Source organism: Penicillium longicatenatum, assembly GCF_028827895.1.
Source record: "Penicillium longicatenatum strain IBT 33135 chromosome Unknown contig_7_segment0_segment0, whole genome shotgun sequence".
Lineage (NCBI taxonomy): Eukaryota > Fungi > Ascomycota > Eurotiomycetes > Eurotiales > Aspergillaceae > Penicillium > Penicillium longicatenatum.
Window position 1 is genome coordinate 3,101,909 of NW_026643124.1, and position 15,055 is coordinate 3,116,963.

The 15,055-nt window shown below is 48.0% G+C and overlaps 4 protein-coding genes across 4 annotated transcripts; 1 reads left to right on the plus strand and 3 right to left on the minus strand.

Annotated features, from left to right (window-relative positions):
* Window positions 1-314: 314 nt before the first annotated feature.
* Window positions 315-2,767, minus strand: N7484_011418 (guanine nucleotide exchange factor VPS9; the record flags this gene model as incomplete). Its single annotated transcript, XM_057121805.1, has 4 exons — window positions 315-360; window positions 419-1,068; window positions 1,121-1,374; window positions 1,426-2,767. 4 exons carry the CDS (start codon window positions 2,765-2,767, stop codon window positions 315-317), a joined length of 2,292 nt encoding a protein of 763 aa, XP_056967559.1.
* Window positions 2,768-2,960: 193 nt separating this feature from the next.
* Window positions 2,961-4,787, plus strand: N7484_011419 (asparagine synthetase domain-containing protein; the record flags this gene model as incomplete). The annotated part of the gene is made up of 1 exon (XM_057121806.1): window positions 2,961-4,787. One exon carries the CDS (start codon window positions 2,961-2,963, stop codon window positions 4,785-4,787), a length of 1,827 nt encoding a protein of 608 aa, XP_056967560.1.
* A 1,725-nt stretch (window positions 4,788-6,512) lies between these two features.
* N7484_011420 (uncharacterized protein) lies at window positions 6,513-10,754 on the minus strand (the record flags this gene model as incomplete). The annotated part of the gene is made up of 4 exons (XM_057121807.1): window positions 6,513-6,516; window positions 6,681-7,658; window positions 8,623-10,356; window positions 10,411-10,754. The coding sequence occupies 4 exons, from the start codon at window positions 10,752-10,754 to the stop codon at window positions 6,513-6,515; spliced, it is 3,060 nt and encodes a 1,019-aa protein (XP_056967561.1).
* Window positions 10,755-11,089: 335 nt separating this feature from the next.
* Window positions 11,090-12,451, minus strand: N7484_011421 (zinc finger CCCH domain-containing protein; the record flags this gene model as incomplete). Its single annotated transcript, XM_057121808.1, has 1 exon — window positions 11,090-12,451. The coding sequence occupies one exon, from the start codon at window positions 12,449-12,451 to the stop codon at window positions 11,090-11,092; it is 1,362 nt and encodes a 453-aa protein (XP_056967562.1).
* Window positions 12,452-15,055: the final 2,604 nt, after the last annotated feature.

Here is a 15,055-nt window from a genome sequence, read left to right on the forward strand (position 1 = left end):
CTAGGCAGGAAAAACTCTGAATGTTCGGTCATGAGGCATTATGGTCACTGCGGAAATTGAACGGTGGTCCAACTTGCCCGGCAGCTAGAGATACATTGAAGACATTCAGAAAAATATCTAGGTACGAGGTAACCAATGTACCAATGCAAATTTGGAGAAACGAAAAAGTCATGTCAACCTCTTTCCCAGTACCACCGCGCTAAAAGCAATTCAGTGTCAACATAAATAATTAAATCAAAGAATGAAGCCCCGCCATTAGGCATTTGGTATCAAGCTCAGAGATCCCCATCGAATGCAACAAGATTTCGTGTATACTACTCTGCGCTTAGAGCGAGACATGCATCGACGGCAAGGCCAACCCTGTCAAATGCATTAGTTCAAAGACTAGTGAGGATATCCAATCTTCCAAATTACTCACCTCCCTTCTTTCATCTTGACCACATCGTCGATGACGTCGCGGTCTAGATTGGGGAACATGTTCGATAATGTCTCGACAACATTGTTATGCTCAGCACGTTGAATGCGCCGTGCCTCCGCATCTTCCGCACTGGCCTGGCGAGCGGCTGCATCTTGGGCATCTAGGACACGGCTCAGGTTTTTCTTGGCACTTTGCTCGCGCGGGGGGCCGCGTTCTTCCCCTGAGTATCTGCCCTCGCTGCTAGAGCGTGGGGGTTGATAAACATTGGGATTAAGGCGAGGAGGCGCTGGTTGAGGAGTTACAGCAGGGTGAAGAGGACGATCTTGTGAGGAGCTACTGTCGGGGTCATCGGAGAAAATGCGACCAATAGTAGAAAGAGGTTTTTGGATGGTACGCAGGAGACCCGCAACGGGAGCCGAGCTGTCGTCGTCGCTTGATTGTGAGGTGTCTTTGCGACTTGGCCCTGGTTGCGGTTGTGTAGAGGCACTTGGGGTAGTGGATCGGTTGGGAGGTTTCTCATCCAAAGGCTCTGTTTCGCGGTTCTGTTCGGCGATTGCTGAGACGGCAGCCTCGACATTACGCTCGAATTCTTCGTCGCTGACAGTGATGCTGGTGCGATCTAAGGTCTCAATGAATTGGATAGCTCCAGACTAAATGTAAATGTCAGCAAGCGAGGTTTGGTTCTTGTAATCTTGAACTTACCAGCGATGATAGATAGTAGCCTGCCTCGCCCCCGAGCTTGTCCTGATTGCGGAAACGCAAGATGTATTGGATGTTGGAGACAAGATGATCAGGGTTTGCATGTAGTACCACATAGATCAGAAGTGGAACAAAGGAGTCTGCGGAAGTATCGGCTTTTTTGCTATTTCGCAAAAGACCAAAAATAACCTTGCAGCAATTCAAGATGCAGATGACCTTATCACGAGGAGCACGGTAACCATTTAGCTTCAATAGTTCTAAGGGGCTGTTAGAAATCGATCACAAATTCGATCAGTGATATGAAATACCTTGTTGCGCCAAGTTCAGAAAACGACGTCCGCCGCCGCTCACAGGAGGAATATCCAAGTGTTCTTCACTGACCCAACTGTAGATGCGAATCTTTTGGGCCAAAATATCATCCCGCTCGATATCCTCCTGGTGCTGTCCTCGTCTCCAGGGCCCATGTAGCCTCTCAATCTCTTTCCGCCGACTGCGACTCGCACTCCGGGGAATTGTGGGAGGTGCTGGAATGGCCGGTGCAAATGTTTGCGAATAGAGACGGTTCATGACAAGCTTCTCCATTCCTTCCTTGGCATTGTCAAACTCACTATCTGAAACATCTCTCCAGACCTCGCAAATTGCCATTTTATTTGTAATAAAAGCCAGGAAATCACTGATGATCTTGACCTGCTCATGAACCATCCACTGTTTCTTTCCGAACTCCAAGAGAAAAGAGCGGAGGAACTTGGCGACGGGGTCAGCAGTACGGTGTCGTAGTTGTTCTAAGAATCGATGAAAGTCGAATGGCTGGGCTGGTTCGGGCTCTGGTAAGGGGATTGTCGACGTTGATGATCGCCGTGTCATCATCGGGTCATCGGGGCCGATCGATCTACGAGAATACGTGGTCGTAGGCGAAGAGGCATGATTCACTTGAGCTGGAACAATGGAAGGTCCAGATACCGGGGACTGAATATGGTCCAAGCTTGATCTTCGGGGTGGGAAGTAGTTCGGGGTAGCCAGCTCCAGCCGAGGCGACATGATTTGTTCCTGATCGGTAGTCCGCGCCGGGTCTTGAAACTGGCCCATAATACTCTGGATTTCCGGTTGAGAGTCATTTTCGTCTCGCAATTTGTTGGCATTTCTGCTTTGTCTTGAATCGGGGTCACTATCTCCGGGCACTCCAGGCAGTTCCTTTTCAGAGCTTGGACCAGAGCTTTGTTCGCTTGTCGACGGGGGCGCGGCTTGGGTTGACACCGAGGTCAGGTACGCATCGTCTTTCTCGGGTGGCGGGGGCGCAGAGTGCGTATGTTGCTCTGTAGACTGTCTAGGCACAGGTGTGCTTGTGCTTGATAATGATAGCTCATCCATCTGCCCCTCAAGCGGGTCCGGCTGCGACGGGGTGGACGGTGGCTGCTGCGAAACTACATCAGAGATATGAGAAGCTCCATGCTCTTCAAAAATAAATTGCGGCCCCGCTTCTGTCTCTATATCCATCTCGTTTCGTGGTAGGTTCTTGTTCGATGTTTCATTCTGGGCCGTGGGGAGGTCAGCTGTTGACGTGGGGTTCTCGAGGGGTTCGGAGTTCTCTTGGGCGGGGTGGTTGTTGCTCTGCCCGGGTCCCGGGAGAGACGAGGATTCGGTGGCCGACATGAGCTATTTCCAGCATGCAGGCCACGCAATATCTAGTCTAGGAGTTTCACGACTTATCTTGAGGCTCGCATAGGGCGGATCGGCGTTGGGCTGACTAAGACTTATATCCATGCCTCAGGCCACAGTTAATTCAAATATCCCAAATACAAATTAATGTCGCGACTCCTACTGCGGCTCGTATCAATCCCCCACTATGTGCGGGATTTTCTTCTCCTTATCGTCTGTACCCAAATTATCGACCCCAGAGACACGTGCTTTACTGGAAAAGCGAGGCCCCGACTGCTGCCAAACGCACACTGTGCACAAGGAGATCTCAGCACCAGATGGAGGACCCCAAAGTTTTCACCTCACTTTCATTTCAACGGTGCTGGCACTGAGGGGAGATCATATTCACACTCAGCCACTCGTAGATCAAGCTACCCAGTCAGTGCTCTGCTGGAATGGGGAGGCTTGGAAGATCGCGGGGGAGAGAGTCTCGGGAAATGATACCGAGCAAGTCTTTAACATGTTTCTGCAGGCTGTGGCTGGCGATCGCAAGGGCGCTGCTCATAGACTGGGCGAGGCGGTTGCAAGTATATCCGGGCCGTTTGCCTTTGTTTTCTATGATGCAACGAAATCACGACTCTTCTTTAGCAGAGACTGCCTAGGCCGAAGATCTCTCCTGCAAGGGTACGAGGATGATGGGGCACTGAAAATATGTAGTCTGTGTGATGGATCTTCATCGGCGCATTTCAAGGAAGTGGGGTTTGATGGGGTTTACATGATTGACCTTACAAGGTCTCATGATCTGTCTGCCTCTGAGGATCAGTATGGAATTGAGACCTTGCCATGGAGTTCAGACTTCTCAACACCAGCAGGCCATATTGTAAGTCATTTTCCCCCTCTTGGATTGCAAAACCCAATATCTGATATAGACTCACAGAAGAATCCCATTCCGCCGATGAACATGGAGGTTCCATCGGAGCAGCCACCTCCGCTGACATTGAATACTCCATTCGTTCAGGAGCTTGAATCCAAACTTCGCCAATCGCTTGCATTAAGAATTGATGAAGTACCAGAGCCACCTGGTTATATTCAAGGGCGAAGTGCCAAAGTCGCCGTGCTCTTTTCGGGTGGCCTAGACTGTACACTCCTTGCACGTCTTTCTCATGACATTCTCCCCATCGAGGAACCAATCGATCTTTTGAACGTCGCATTTGAGAACCCTCGAGTGGCTGCTGCTGCTGCCGCGTCTTCAAATCAGCAAATTCTCCCCCCGTCCCTCCCCATCTCAACATATGAAGCTTGCCCCGACCGAATCACCGGCCGCTCGGCCTACAATGAGTTGCAGAAAACATGCCCAGGTCGAAAATGGCGTTTTATTGCCATTGACGTTCCGTATACTGAAACCCTCGCACATCGAGATCATGTGAAGCGTCTTATGCGACCGCATAACACAGAAATGGACTTATCCATCGCATGTGCCCTATACTTCGCCTCAAGAGGTCAAGGCACAATCCACGAAAGTCATGTTGAATGCAATCCCCTCACTAACACGGACGCAAATACCTATACCAGTTTTGCGCGAGTTCTACTGTCCGGCCTAGGCGCCGATGAGCTATTTGCAGGCTACGGTCGACACAGCGTCGCATTTAGCCGCAGTGGATTTGAGGGACTAGTGTCCGAAATTCACTTGGACGTCAGCCGTCTGGGGCAAAGAAATTTGGGCCGCGATGATCGTATTCTTTCCCACTGGGGACGTGAAACCCGCTTCCCTTACCTGGACGAAGACTTTGTTGCTTGGGTACTCCGTGCCCCAGTTTGGGTGAAATGCGGATTTGGGCTTACGAATATAAGTGAGGGCCATGACACAAATGAAACAATCGTAGGTATTGACGCGGAGAAAATGGCCCTTCGGCTTGTTGCACTTCGGCTCGGCTTGCGCAATGTCGCACGTGAGAAGAAGCGCGCCATTCAATTTGGTGCTCGCACCGCGAAAATGGAGAAAGGCCGGACGAAAGGTACCGATGCCCTCAGCTGAATTATAACAATAAACCCTGAGGCATCCTGTCCAATTTTTTTTATTGTTTCCCCTACCTTCACTTCCCAACCCCTGAAACCCGACTTCTATTACGTCAAGCCATCAGAAGGTCGGTCCCAGCTATGATGACAAACTATGGAATCAGATACTTCTGAGACCGCATCCATCTCATTCTGTCTACTATCTTCCATTCCCTGTTCAGGATGAACTTCCCACTCCCCAAATTCCAGGACAGACCGTTTGCGCCCTTCCAATCTTAGTTTCAGCACCAGCAGTTTCTTTAGACGGCGCGGGGTTTGAGATCGAGATCTGAAGGCACGTTGACTTCTTTCTTGCTGTGAAGAGAGTGAGTGACAGGGAAAGGATGATGTAAAAGAGAGATGTGGTTTATGAAGGCTTAAAAGGCAAGTCTGAGCTGGGTTAGCTCTCATTTCGAGACAAACGTACCTGTAGACTCGTATCGGATCTTGACTTCTCTTTTTATAAAATCGCTCCCCTGCCGCTTTTGCTGAAGAGTCAGTCCACAACCCTGATAAAAATATCCAGGTAGCAGAGTCGGACTGAGAATAATCATGACGGGAGTAGCCAAACATCCTCACTCTTGCCCGGATGCTTTCAATCTTTCCAATGACTATTTCTCTGAATGGCCGGGTCTTCAGCCTCTACCAAATTCGACTGGCAACTATCTAGCCGTGTTCCTACTTGAGTGTTCACATATTTTCTCTACATGATTGATAGATATCCGCCGAAAAAAAAAAAAAGAAATAAAAGGTTGTTAATACCGATCATCTAACAGAGTCAAGTCACAAACAAGGTCAATACTGCCTTTGTAAATAGCGGTATGTATACGGCAGCATGATCATTTACCCCCCTCCAGCCACAAGATATCCTAACACATTTGAATCTAAATTTGCGTGCAAGGCGTGACAGGAAAAAGACAAGTATTGAGATATCATCCGACAATAGGGACAGTAAGTATTTCCCCAAGTGCGGGTCCGGTAGGGTCAACCCAACAACCAACTTTGGGAAGGCATGTACCACTCATTATGAAGAGGGCTCGCTTCAAAGAAATCTTACTTTAACCCATGACTATAGAGGAGTATTTTGAGAAGATAGTCGAGGAGGTAACTGAGAAGGAAATTGAGAAGATAATCGAAAAGATAATTGAGAAGATGATTAAGAAGATAATTAAGAAGGTAATTAAGAAGGTAATTAAGAAGGTAATTAAGAAGGTAATTTAGAAGGTAATTGAGAAGATACCATAGTTCGAAGATCCATATAGCTTTATAGCAGAATTATGGTGAGTAATAACATACTCAAAAATTGATGTGTCAGTATAAAGGGCAACCACCTGGATAATTACTAGTGGTTAGAAAACTTAGGGTAAATTTTCTTAGTATATTAAGAGACAGTTCTGTGAGTTAGATGGGCATTAATAATTTTGTGTAAATATATAGAATTTCAGTATGACAGGGTGAGTCAGTGAACTGTTTAGTGAATATATAAAATTGATGGGGTAGACCCGAGGACTGATTTGGGGAAATACTTTTGACTAGATAGTGTACTATGATCGAAAAATGATTTCTATCTTTCCATCTCCAGCGCTCGGGATACGCCCTCGACAGCCCTGTGATTTTGACCTCCAATAGGTGCTCCACATTCAGGACATCTAGCCTGCTCCATTGGCATACCGCACTCTCCAATAGCGAACTACAGAAATAATGTTTAGCTGATTTATCTCGTGATGGTAAGACTTCAATGAATGGGTATTTATTCACCGGATGTCCATTGACGCAATTGTACCAGTGCCCAGAGTGAGTCGCGATTCCTCCATGCCCGCTGATCATGGCTAACTTGATTGATTGAAGTTCCTCTATAGTCACTGTCTCGTACCGCGGTCCCTCATAGAGGCGGGCCATATCCTGGACCCTTTCTTGGAGTTCAGGGAAGTTCCCCAATTCATCGCAAAGTTTCAACGCAGCAGTGAGTAGATTGCGGGTGGTTTCACTGCTATCCTCGAGCGTCTCTAAACCCGGGTGCTTTTCTTTGAGATCTGGGTCAATTGTTGTTTCTCCTGGTTGAGTGCGGTGAGACAACGCATCCAGCTGGACTATCGTGGCAAATGAGATGGTTGCTGTGATGACGATGCGAGAGAGGTTTCTCTTATTAGCTAGAGTGATCAAGTCCCGGCAATTCTCTAACAATTTAATCAAGGCTGATGATCGCTTGGTGAAGCTTAATTTTAGCCGTGGTTGTGTTGTCGACCTTCCCCTAGAATCCATCACTTTAAGGATATCGCCAAACATGATTTGCTGAGCCTTGATGAAAATTAGCCGTGCACCGAGGGTGATCTGGTTGTCGGGTTCTCGCTTTGCTATATTCATCGCCTCCATTCGAGCTGAGAGGGAGGCTATATCGTCCTGTGTTGACTTTTGGTAGATTGCAATCGCATCCATCAGCCGTTTCATTGGCTGATTCTCGGCTCCCATGGTTTTGCTGAGCTTCAAAGCCTTCGTTGCGATGTTCTGACAGGGTTGATGTCGCTCTGAGAGCTGTAATTTAACATCTCTAGTGGAAAGCACTGTACCTTTTGAGTTGAGCTTGTCTTCGATGTCATTCAGACTCAACTCAAGACTCTCAAGGTCGGCGCGACCCTTGGCAAAGAACCGTTTCAAAGTCTCGTCCATAACAGCACGGTTGATAACACGATTGTAGCGTTTTGTCACAAACTGGCGAATGGGCTGCTTACAGTCTGGACACGAGGGTATGGCACTGGCAAGAGAAGAAGAGACATCTCGGAGGCCGTCAAATTTTCCATGTTGATCTCTCGTGTATACCTCATCCAGCCCAACCAGTCCATCAACCGATTCACTGGTAAAGAAATGGCCGCATCCAAGAACGATGATTGGTGTCTCGTTGAGATTGATTTCCGAATATGTTTTCCATTCGAGGAAGTCAACACGCGCATCTCCCTTGTCGCCGCACTCTTGACACAGATTGCTTGGACAATCTTCCCCGCAGAGACTCGGGCATTGATGGCCGCATTTGAGAATCTTGGTGCATCTCTCATCGCAAGGAAGACGATCGCATGGTGCCGCGCAAGGCATTGAGCAGGAGCCTTGGTGAGTGCAGGACCAGGTGCATCTCTCAATGCATGGCGCACATGCCTTTGAGCAAGTTAAGTCGCACGCCGAGTGCGAACATTGAACCTATACATATAATGAGTATCTTCGGTACAAGGACAGGATGATGGATTCAAGTGAGCCTTACCTCGCATTTTACCTCGCAGGGACCACAGCTCTCCCCATGATGACACGCCTTAGAACACCGATGGTGGCAAACACCATGTGGACGGTCGCATTTTTTCGTGCACCTCGGGTGCTTTAATACTCTAGTTTCGCCAATGACTTCCTCAAGACAGTTTCCGCAGCTAGAGTTGCAGTTATGACCACAACTGAGAATTTCGGCGCATGGCTCAGGACAACGAAAGATCTGAGACGTGACATCCTTGAAACAGCTAACCTTGATTGTATGGCCACACTTCGGGACAGTCTTTTCGACCTCAAAGTCGCACTTAAGCTTTGACAAGTCAAGCATCTGGTGGCAAAAGACAGTTTTTCTGATATGACCACAAGGAAGCTCCACATCTTGAATTTTCGCCATGCAAGGACCACAATCTTGACCACAAAACTTGGGGCATTCGTGCTCACAGGTTGATCGGATACGTGGGCAAGGTTTCTCACATGCAAAACTGTCATGCATGAGCGCTGAATGGCATTTGGCTTGGCATTGATGGCCACATGGCTCGAGTCGACGGATGCACGGAAGACTACACCCACCTTCAGGACTCTGCCTCTCAAAGTCGTGGGGTGTAGAACAAAGAATAGGTGTGTCTGGGTGGCGAGGACAACAGAGAGCTAACTCCGTCCCGACTGCATTTGAGTGGGCAAGTTGAGAGTGGACATCGGCCCACATTGGGATATTGAGGTATGTTTCGGAATTTCCAATGAGATACATGCCGTGCTGAGCTCGACTGAGGAGCACATTGATGCGGTTTTCAGTGCGTAGGAAGCCAACCTTGCGCTTTGAGTTGCTGCGGACTAGAGAGACAATGATCACTTTAGCCTCCTCGCCTTGGAAGTTGTCGACGGTAGCAAGGCGGAGAGTCTGAAGCAACGTCTTCTTCTCGATCGCTTTGCGGCCATTCTCTTTGGGGTCTTCATCGGGATTCTTATCTTCGGTCTTATCGAACCCGTCCGCGGCCAAGGTTTCCAAGTCTCGCTCGCTGAGACAAATCTCAAAATCATTGCTGAGCGATGATCTGAGCTTTCGCAACTGCCCGGTATAGGGAGTCAAGAGGGCAATGTCTGTGCTCTTATACTCTCCCTGTCGAACGAGATGTCGAACAAGAGCAGTAGCCATATCAACCTCCCACTGGTTGCTATGAGACTTCACACGGCTTCCGTCATCTCTCGAGTCTTCGTCGTATCGATGGTCCAACCAAAAGAGGTTATCCTGCATTCCAACAACATTGGGTAGAGTCTTCACGCTTTCATGATCCTCGAGTTTTGGGTAGACTCTCCTGATTAGTTGCGATATTTCCGGTCTCATTCTTCGCTGTACATTAAGCTGTGCTATAGGAGCAGGCTTGAGACCGGGCTCACCGACAGCGCGTCTCTCAAACTGACTCCTGTCTAGTTGCCACTTCTTTCCTGTGGATGATTCGAGACTGAGCGCATGATTTTGAATCTGGGGCCGGAGCTGTCGATGATCTCCAATCTGAATAAAGTGTTCTACGCCTGGCATGAGCGCTGAGATGACATGGGCTTCCATCACCTCGGCTGCCTCCTCACATATAATGACCTTTGCTCCTATGCGGCGTAGTGTCTCAATATGGCGTGCAAGAGCTGTTGTCGTGATCCCTACCACATCTGCTTGGATCAGGGTTCGGCGGTTGATCTCTTCATGAACTGAATTGATGTCCTCACGAAGATTTGCAGCTCGATCAAGGGCCTCAAAAAGCGCGGCGGCTCCGTTTTCCTGCCACTGTTTGAACCAGCTCATTGCAAGTATCCGGCGGTCCGGTATTGGGACACCGTGGATATTCTCCTGGGCCGCGTGTGTGAGGCCTTCTAAGCGCACGTCGTCAATGTCACCCTCGTTCTGGTATTTCTGTGCTTTCATAGATTTGACCCCTAGCCAGTTGAGTAATTTATCATCCGTGACCGTTGTGTATCCTTCCGTATCTGGTCGCTCCAGTTGTTTATGTATAATGGGCCATTTGCGGCGCAAGAAGGGCTCCATCGTGACCCAAGACAAGCCTTTCTGAGACTGGTGCAGAGGTTTCATTGCATACCCAGCACTCTTCATACAGTCATCAACTTCGCTGTAGGACATGCCGAGGGTTTTTGACTCTATTCTTGTTTTCCCCATATCTTTGGTGACAACGCGAAGATTCTTGCCTTCAAGCTCAGTGGCCTGACTTCGGCCACCAATGCGTACGATCTTCTCGATACCGACCTCGAGAAGATGCTTCAGGAACTGGTCCAAGGCATGATTGGTATAGCAACTGTATGTAATTCTTGTAAGTGAATGTCTAAGGAGGCATGAAAAAATTACTCACATCACAATGATTGGGCCTAGAATTGCATTTTGCTTGATTTCCAGGAGAGATTGAACAACCTTAACACCCAGAAAAGACTTGCCGGTGCCTGGCGGGCCCTGGATGAGGGCATACTCTCGTGTGAGAGCTGCGACAAGTCCCTGACACTGACCTTGATCAAGGCCGGTTTGAGCTTGCAACTTCAAGATATCGATAGACTCAGGTGTACTCGGATCCAATGCACAATCATTATCTCCGGCATTTGTGATGGAAGCCAGGGGGAAGACAAATCCTGGTTGCGCGTGTATGCCGGTGGATGTATACTCTGACCATTTTGATCGTTCTTGTAGGTCGGCAAGATCCATCTTTGGAATGCCAATTCCCCTTCGCGTTGGATTCGCCGGAGGTTCTTGAGGATAGGAATGAATGTTGCAGGTATCAAACCGTGAAAGTCGACCAGAATACCTGTGAGCTTCTCACTGTAAAGCTGACCCAGGAAGATCAGTTCTTGTTGCAGGCATGCCGCAAGCTTGACTGTGATACTAGGTGAAAACCTGTCGGAGATAAGACTACTCTTGTTCTTGTGCGCTCGGTCCTTGGAAGCATTTTTCACGGTGACCTCGAAGAACATAAGCCTTCTGTGGGTTTCTTTGAACGTCAAAAAGCACACTAGGCTTCCTTCCTCCAAGCGATTGGAGTCTTACCACCACCGGCATTGCTCTTTGGAGGCCTTGTTTCGGAGTTGTGGTGGAGTGGAGAAGGATACAGTAGCTTCAAGATCATTTCTCTCATTGATGAACATTTGCTGGACATGGGCTCCCAGATAGAGATGTGCTCCAGTATCCTTACCTGGGAGATGAGGAACTCGTGTCAAATCTTTCTGCTGCAACAAATCTCGAAGAACATCTTTCGCTGAGCCAAAGACATCATGGCGGAGGAGCCGGAATGTTGAGTCAATATATCGTTGCAGAGGGTCAGCGAGAAAGTGCGGCTGAAGGAAGTTCGTAGAAGGTAAATATTCGGAGTCGTCACTGATTATCTCTCTGTCAGTAGGAAGAATCTGAACTTGAGAGATATCCGCAAGGTCGTTGTCATGTCTCCCGCCAGGTATTTGCATGTCCATTGGAAAAGACAATAGTGCTGACCCGGTCTTCTGGAGATTTATCTCTGGCACCTTGGGTGTAACAAGATTGCGGTTTGCACTGGTGATAAGGTCCTGCATAACTTCTATTCTGCTTTCCAGTCCCTCAAGGTCGGCTCTCGTGTATGTCTCGGTCAATTTGGAGCCCAATTCGCGGATTAGCTCGAGCAGTGCGGGAAGTTCATCGTGAAATCGAACACGTCGGACTCTTGACAAGAGCTGGTAAAGGGTATTCAACAGCAACCTCATCATGTCCAGGGAGATGATCGGTGCATTTTCGTGGGTGTCGTCACTTTTCCTCGTCAGACTCTGGCAAATATTTTTCAGATATCTGATCGCTCGATCTCCGTTCGTGCCACCGAAGGATGTATACAGAGTGCCAACAAAGGAAGAGACAGAAAGACAATTCAAGAGAGAAGCATGGGTGATGACTCTGAGGAACGTCTCATCATAAGCTTGAGCAGGCTCCAGTCCCTCTGGATTGTCGGTATCTGCAGTTACCAAGATGAATTCATGTCCATGAAAACTGTCATCCACGAGATCTTTGGCGAGATACTGGTGATTCTCTCTGCTGTCACTTTCAAGAATCTCAAGAGCTCCGTTCCAGAACTGTAGGATCTCCTCATGCTCAGTGAAAAAGTATCCAGACCCTGAGATTCCATTTCTAAGAAGTCTCTTCCAGTCGAAGTATTGATTCCGGGCGTCCAGATCATCGGCTGCAATAGGTCGGTGTAAAGCTAGATTTGACTCAAAGTCGGCAGCCCTAGTCCCATCATGCGAGAACCTGCACTTTCCACCATAGTGGCATCTGCCGCGCTGGAAGTGCTTGCAGGTTTCCCGCTGGTTGCCTTTTTCTAAACTGTTGGGGCCTCCTCGATTGCTCATGTTGCCCCGAAATCGCCAATTTCCGCGGAAAGCCATCTTGGAGGATGGGAGAGTAAAACTGGATGTATATTGTCTGGCTTTGATAACTGTCAGATAGCACTAAATGTTTTTTTTGGCCCAAAAGGACTCACGGTTGAATGATTCTTGAAGGTCGAAGAAGAGGCTTAATTCTGGTGAATATGGTAGAATGAAAAGTCTTCATTAAATAATTTAGAATACGTTCAAACGAGATTCCTTTTATGTATTAATGTACACCCGACCCAACGTTTGCTTCTCAAATATTGCAAGACTTCATGATAGCCTCCAGTAAGAATGGTTTGCTGTTGTTGGTTAGGCGTTTTCCATGGTACGGTATCTCCTCCTGCGGCAAACACATTCGCCTCGCGTTTTCTCGCCATAAAGATTGCCAGGGGCATAGATACGCAGTTTGTAGATTCGTTGAGAGCCTATCGTTGTAGGCATCAGTGAGTGTAATCTACAAGGGAAGGGGCGCGAAAGGAAAGGAAATCCATGTTACAAGGCTTAGCATACGTGTTGAGGCTGAAATTTACACGTTTTCGGGTTGCTTCGCTGCACGTTAGGAGATAACTGCGAGGCGTTCATGCAAATTCTAGTCATATCCGGTTTTTTGTGTTGGACCTCCGTATATCAATGGCCTCAAGCTATAGCGTTGTGTCATTAGGCGGCATCCAACGAGTTTAGGCGTTGGTCGGTCAGGCTATACGCGCCGCGCCTGCATAGGGCGCTTCATTCGTAGCCACTCTCAGGGCCAATCAACCTAACAAGGATCTTGAGAAATTTTTTGCTATTGGGCGACAGCAAGGCGCAGCACCTGTGGCTATGTACATGTCTTTATGTGGCATTGTTTGCTTTAGTGATGCGCATCATGTGGGTTGTTCCTACAAAGAAACACAAGAGATAACGAACACCTTTATGTGTTCTCCTATAACAATAATCGCATAGAAAATTAGCATGAAGTATTACTTTTAGGACTCGTGAAAGTGTTCTATTCCACACATCGTATTAGATCCGAACATACTGCGTTATCTGATCAATTTCGATCAAAAGCCAAAGCACATTTATGATACGGCTCTCGTAGACAAGTTCCTCCAAAGAGCTCTCATTCCAGTCAGTTCCTTGGTTCATTGATTATCAGTGGGTAAATAAAGGAATATTCCTTCCAAACCCCGATTCAAACCCCGATTTTGCGCCGATTCAGAGAAGACTTGGCTAACCCATGCATTGCACTAGACTTGACGCTAGTGGAACCCTAAACTATATGTGCCCTCGATAACGGCAAATTTCCCAAACCTCTCTCCGAAAGCCTTGTATCTGATCATGTACCTTATCTTCAGAGAAACACGGCTCATTCTGGCATTAAATTGTATTCGCCGACTAATCATTGAGAAAAGGACTGGTAATTTTGCAGTCGAGGAAGTCCAGTCATGATCTAGTTGTGGGTCCTGTGACAATCTTGGAGGAGATGCACCGCTCCATGAATGTGTCCGTTTTATTCAAGAGCAACATAGTGTCAAAATGCTTTACGAACTTTGAATACAGGCATACCCTAGCTACTGTTCGAGCGCGTTTGAGTCTCCCCATGGACAGCGAGCGCACTAGCGAATATCTAGGGCATGCCAGTGAGGTCTTTTCAAAGTGAGAGGCTCAAGAGAAGGGGATGCAACCGTTCTGAAAGTGCGATCGTGAAAGTCGGGCGGACAAGACTTAGGCTCTTGACTAGATTCTCCAGGGGCCCCACCCATCAAAGAAAATCCGGTATGTATATTCTGTCGTAACTTGATATCCCAATGATCTTCGGTACCGTGGGATCTTCCGTTCGACCGTCCTGGGGGACACACTTACCCATTTCTTTAAATTGCCAAACCTGTCCAAGAGGTCATTGCTAAGTGATACGTAATGCAACGTCAATATTCAATGGATCCAAAGGAAATTGTTTTCACCTGCTATGTGACCCTAGATGCCTTCTTGCATGTCTACCATGATGCAGCTGCAACTCACCCTTGACATTTCCCCACGGCTATTTTAAAACGACAAACGCGTGGCAATGAATAACGCCTGCGCAAAGTGGAGAAAAAAAGGGCTGGGTCCACAGAGCTTGGGAGTCAAGCCACCAAACCTCTGAGCGTGCTCATTGTCCAATATCCCAAAAACCAGGCATAGTGGATTACAGTATTATTCCCAAGGGCCTGCGGTAGACCTCGGGAGGAGACAGTCCACATGTGCTCGGCATAGCTGACAGCTACCGTGTTTGCCGCCTTAGCCCATGTCTCTCCAACCACTTAACACGATCATCGGCACTAACAGGACCCACTGGGATGAGCTACGAGTCATGTCTGCATTGCAATCTCAGTGAAAGAAGGCAGTGCCTAACGCTAACCTTTTCTCCTTTAGGTGAGGGGAGATATCAATATCATTGGCCCGATGCATAGAATCTAGACCTGCAGTGCCACATGTTGCCTGTGACTCGCCATTGACTTTTCCTTGACTGGAAATTAGGTTACGTGCCAGTCTATCGAAGGCAAAACCCACCAATGCCGTGAATAATACCGGAAAGAGGTGACGACAAGAAGGAATTAAAGACATGGGTCTGAAATCCTGCCAGCTGCCATTTTTTAAAGA